Source organism: Cyprinodon variegatus, unplaced genomic scaffold (assembly GCF_000732505.1).
Source record: "Cyprinodon variegatus isolate N-32 unplaced genomic scaffold, C_variegatus-1.0 Scaffold1498, whole genome shotgun sequence".
In the NCBI taxonomy this organism is placed as follows: domain Eukaryota; kingdom Metazoa; phylum Chordata; class Actinopteri; order Cyprinodontiformes; family Cyprinodontidae; genus Cyprinodon; species Cyprinodon variegatus.
The window spans coordinates 7,477-11,836 of record NW_015151951.1 but is presented as its reverse complement, the minus strand read 5'-3'; the positions used below and the strand labels follow the sequence as shown (position 1 = coordinate 11,836).

At 39.7% G+C, this 4,360-nt stretch overlaps 1 protein-coding gene across 1 annotated transcript in view; it reads right to left on the bottom strand.

Moving 5' to 3' along the window:
* The window catches only part of LOC107103650 (general transcription factor II-I repeat domain-containing protein 1-like), a 22,754-nt gene extending 18,916 nt beyond the window's left edge, over positions 1-3,838 (bottom strand). Inside the window, exons 1-4 of the mRNA XM_015403435.1 lie at positions 3,684-3,838; positions 3,306-3,447; positions 1,122-1,298; positions 855-1,038 (exon numbers count right to left, since the gene is read on the bottom strand). Coding sequence (XP_015258921.1) covers positions 855-1,038; positions 1,122-1,298; positions 3,306-3,447; positions 3,684-3,809 — 629 coding nt within the window. The 5' untranslated portion in view covers positions 3,810-3,838. The remainder of the gene's footprint in view (positions 1-854; positions 1,039-1,121; positions 1,299-3,305; positions 3,448-3,683) is intronic.
* Between the last annotated feature and the right edge of the window lie 522 nt (positions 3,839-4,360).

Sequence of the window (4,360 nt, the reverse complement as noted above, 5' to 3'; positions counted from 1 at the left end):
AGCCTCAGAAGGGAAAGATTTATTTACAGAAAATAAACCTGTACATAAAATGAAATGTTTTTTGTTTGCATTCATATAAATATACTGCTGTGATAACTTAGTTTACGTTTGATTTTTGGTTTACGTCTATTTTGAATTTATAGAAAACTCCACCAGCCGCCACTGCTTCCAATCTAAAGTTAAACGTTCCTTTTGTGTTGATCATGACATAATTTGAGGTCTGTTGCTGTAATCTGTCAGAATGAAAGTAATCGATGTGTATAAATACTCCAGCTAGACGCTGTATCCCATGATGACCTCGCTTAACCTCAAAGATCAAACACTTAGAGTAATTTCTGCTGCTATGACACATCCTGGACCAGGATTTGTTAAATCCTCTTTCCCAGTTGTTAAACTACACCCACTACAGTCCGTAATCCTTCAAATTCCCTGATCTATGTTTCAAACTTCTGACACTTTAAGGGCTGTTTGACTATTATTTTTATTTCCTAAAAGCATCCTCGTACAATGAAAAGAATCATATTAATGCCATTCTTCTTAGCTGCATTCTTAAGCACCATTAAATATCACTAAATGTCTTTTAGAGACACTAAAAAGGTAGTGGGGGTTGGATATTTCCCGAATCGACTCTAAATCCTGTCCATGAAGGATGAACACCCTGCAGCCTGTCTGCCAGAGCAGCTATCTGCTCCCAGCGACACACAATCATGCATTTCTGCAGCCCATTAGAGACTAAAATGAGTAATCTGATGTGAAACAGCTGCTTTCCTCATGTGATACAAGCTTTTAAACAACAGTGTGTTCCTGACGACAGCTGGCTCTGCCTGATAGAGGGTTTTACTCCACAGGCTCACCTCTTTACTGTGAAGTGGATGCGGTGGCTGTGCTCCAGGATCTTCATCAGGGCCTTAGTGTCATACTCTGATGGCTTCTTCAGGGTGATTCCCTCAGGGAAACCGTGGGCCACAACACACCCGGGGTCCTTCTGGATCCACTCGTAAGGCACAGGGACCAGGCTGCTTTTACCCAAAGCCTCACCTGTGGAGCAAGAGACGGCGTGAGCTTCTGGGTCACAGTCTGAGATTAAAATCCTGCTCTGAGAAAGCAAAGAAAAGTCTTACTATAGAGCACTGTGAAGACTTCCTCCACCATCTTCCTCAGAACAAAGATGTTGGACTGCGGGTCTGATGGCGCTCGTTGCTTCCCATGCTCTCCGTCTTTACTCAGTTTGCTAGGATCCCCCTCCTGGTCTTTGGTAAGGGCGCCGACTGCAGTCAGACTCTGTAGACACGGCGTTCCTGAGGCCAAGGAAAAGTCATTTATCTAAGGCGTACAAAAACACCTCGAACAATAAATCTTCATATAATCAATAAATGTTAAATCTAAGAACTGGATGTGAGCCTTTTATTACCTGCTGATTTTCGTACATCCTGATTAGGGCTGAACGATTACACCAAGAATTTTAATGCCATCAACAAGTACCCATGACTCTCATATATATATATATATAGGGCTTGATGTAGTTTTTATTGTTGGGACAGTACAAATTTCATTGCATTTGCCCGCCGGGCAATGATCGCAAGAAAAAAAATTATTTATAACTCAAAATTACTTTAAAATCACCGACATTCGATGAAAACGACCCAGAAGCGTTGCCGGCGCAATTTTTTTTTGTTTTGTACACATTCTTGCGTGATTTGAAAAAGACAGGTGATTTTCCGCCATACATTAAAAAAAATTTCATTCAATGTTTTTCTCTGAGACATTGGAGATGTGCATTTAAATGTTATAGAGCTAAACATGTTAGATTGGTGACCTGTTATGTTATTATTATTGTCTTGTTGCTGCATTTATTTTGTCAGGGAAAACTAATCCGGAGTCAGTTAAAGTCAGGGAATTCTGAAATGATGTCAGACTGTGGAAACCCTGAATAAAATAACTATGTATAATGAATCTCTAGAAAAGTCGCATTATATTAATAGTATTATCTTCTATAAACATACCGTGACTCTAAAATAAAAGTTATTCATTTGTGACATTGACTTCTGTCTTGTGATTTATCTTACGTTTTTAACCTGTCAAGTTTTTATTTTTTATTTTTAACATTATAATTTATATTTTTCCAAGCACACAACAGTTTAAAGCAAAGTTTAGTTTGAAAAGAATGTGCAGGAAGGATTGAAAAGCATGTTAACACGGTAATGTAGGCTGGAGTTCATTATCTGACGCATGCAGATACACACCAGGAACCTGGAAACTTAAAAAATACTGAATTACAAAAAACATTTAAAAAACAAACATGTTTCATTGATATAGATACAAAAATGAATATTAGGAACTATATTTATCAATCATTATACTGGGCAAGTAAAAATGGTTTCTGGGCAAATGAAATGTGAAAGTCAGTTGCCCTTTGGGCAAGTGGTAAAAATCCTTAACGTCATCCCCTGTATATGTATGTATATGTGTGTGTACTGTGGGACAATAAAGGGATTTTTCTATTGTAGATTAGGATTTTATTCTATTCTGAATTAGGATTCATTTTCTTGACAAACAAACTGTAAACATCCGACATCCAAATATTTGAAAGCTGTTTCATTTTTAGCTCTTATATGTGGTGCTTTGTTTATTCTCATTGGTTAATAAATCTTTAGTTAGTAGATTTTATATATAAAAATAAGTAAATCTTGATTCGCTTAGAGTTTATTTTTATAAATTAATACATCTGAATCCAGACAAATATCCAGAAATCCTGATTCTTTATCAAAGGTGGAGCTGAGATCATCAAATGAAAAGGTCAAAAGTTCATTGTTTCGACTTTGTTAAGGTATTAGACTAATCAGTTAATGAACAAAAGTATTTTTTATCATTAATGCTGCATTAATAATCCAGATAGAGGGTTAAAATAAACCCACACATGCAGCTTCTAATTGGTTTGTCTAGATGCAATAAAAAGAGAATTATTATAGGATTCATCAAGTCTTCTTAAAGTGATGCATAACAATAAACTGTTTTTTGTTTTTTTTTTGCATAAAGCATTCATTGCAGAAACTTGGTGCCGTTTTAAGGAGATAAAAATCTGATTCCTTTAGTCTTTTTTTTCATTTGATCACATTAACGTAATCTAACCCTGAGCTAAACTGCAAACAGCTGCGGTTAGCAAAGCCTTTGGCTGAATCCACATTCCTGGAACCACGAAAAACATCAAATCCCACAGAAACTGTGCAACAACCACACAGCTGTGGAGAAGAGAACAAGTCTATTAAAGGCAGCAGAAAAGAAACGATGCTCAGACGGAAACTCACGGCAAAACTTGTAGAAGTCCGTTTGGATTTCCCTCCTGGAGTTGAGGAACACTCTGCCCTTTTCGGTTCCCACTGCGATCACGCTGTCCTCGTGCACGGTGACGCACGCCACCTCCGCATTGAGTTTAGACATGGCCATGCACTGCAGCGCAAGGAGAGGCAGTTTTCAGTTACACTTCATTTCCTCCATTTTCACCTCCAATCAGCCAGATTTCATAGTATTAGAAAGCCTGCCATCTATTACCTTAATGTTACTAGATAGCAGAAAACAAAGGAAGCAGGGCAGACTGCAGACTTTTGAACAGATAAAACAGGATAAAACCTGCTCTGATGTCTGATGTCTGTGCGACAGGGCGAAGCAGAGAGCGGCTGACGTACCACTGAGTCGAGGGCAGACACCAGGCTGGTGAGGATCTCCTGTCTGGCAGACACCAGCTGGACCTGTGGCTCGCTGCGGGAGCTGCTCCTCAGGCCATCACACGCCAACTTCCTCATCTGAGCCATACCTTTATAAAAGGCAAAGAGTGGAGATGGTAAAGGAAAGCAGACACTGGCCGTTACTCAGTTCACAAGAACGCGAGTACAGACTCGTGTCCTCGCAGAGTCTGTTCTTGAGAAGAACACAGGAAGGTCTGGACTCTGGGAGAACGGGAGCAGCATAGATCTGGGTCAATTAGAACAGAAGCGTACTGATGACATCACCACATCCAAAGCTCGTCTGGAGCTGCATTTCACCTCCTGTTATTAATAGTCTCTAGATAATAATAAATTCTGACTTTTTTCCTTTATTGGGGCAATAATAATGAAAACAGTCGGATAAACACAAATCAAATGAACATTTTGCCAAATAAGACAAACAAATCGCCATCACAGCCAGCGGTACTTTATACATGGCTATGCAGAGAGAGGGCTGCTGCAGACGGGCTAACGTTAGCCCTGGCAGCCGCAGGCTTAATACTCTGAGCTCTTTGAGCGCTAACCTGGAAGCTGCTGCTGCCGCAGTGCATGCTGGGACAGCTGTCAGTCTGAAGAACGGACATGTCTGCTCTGATGCA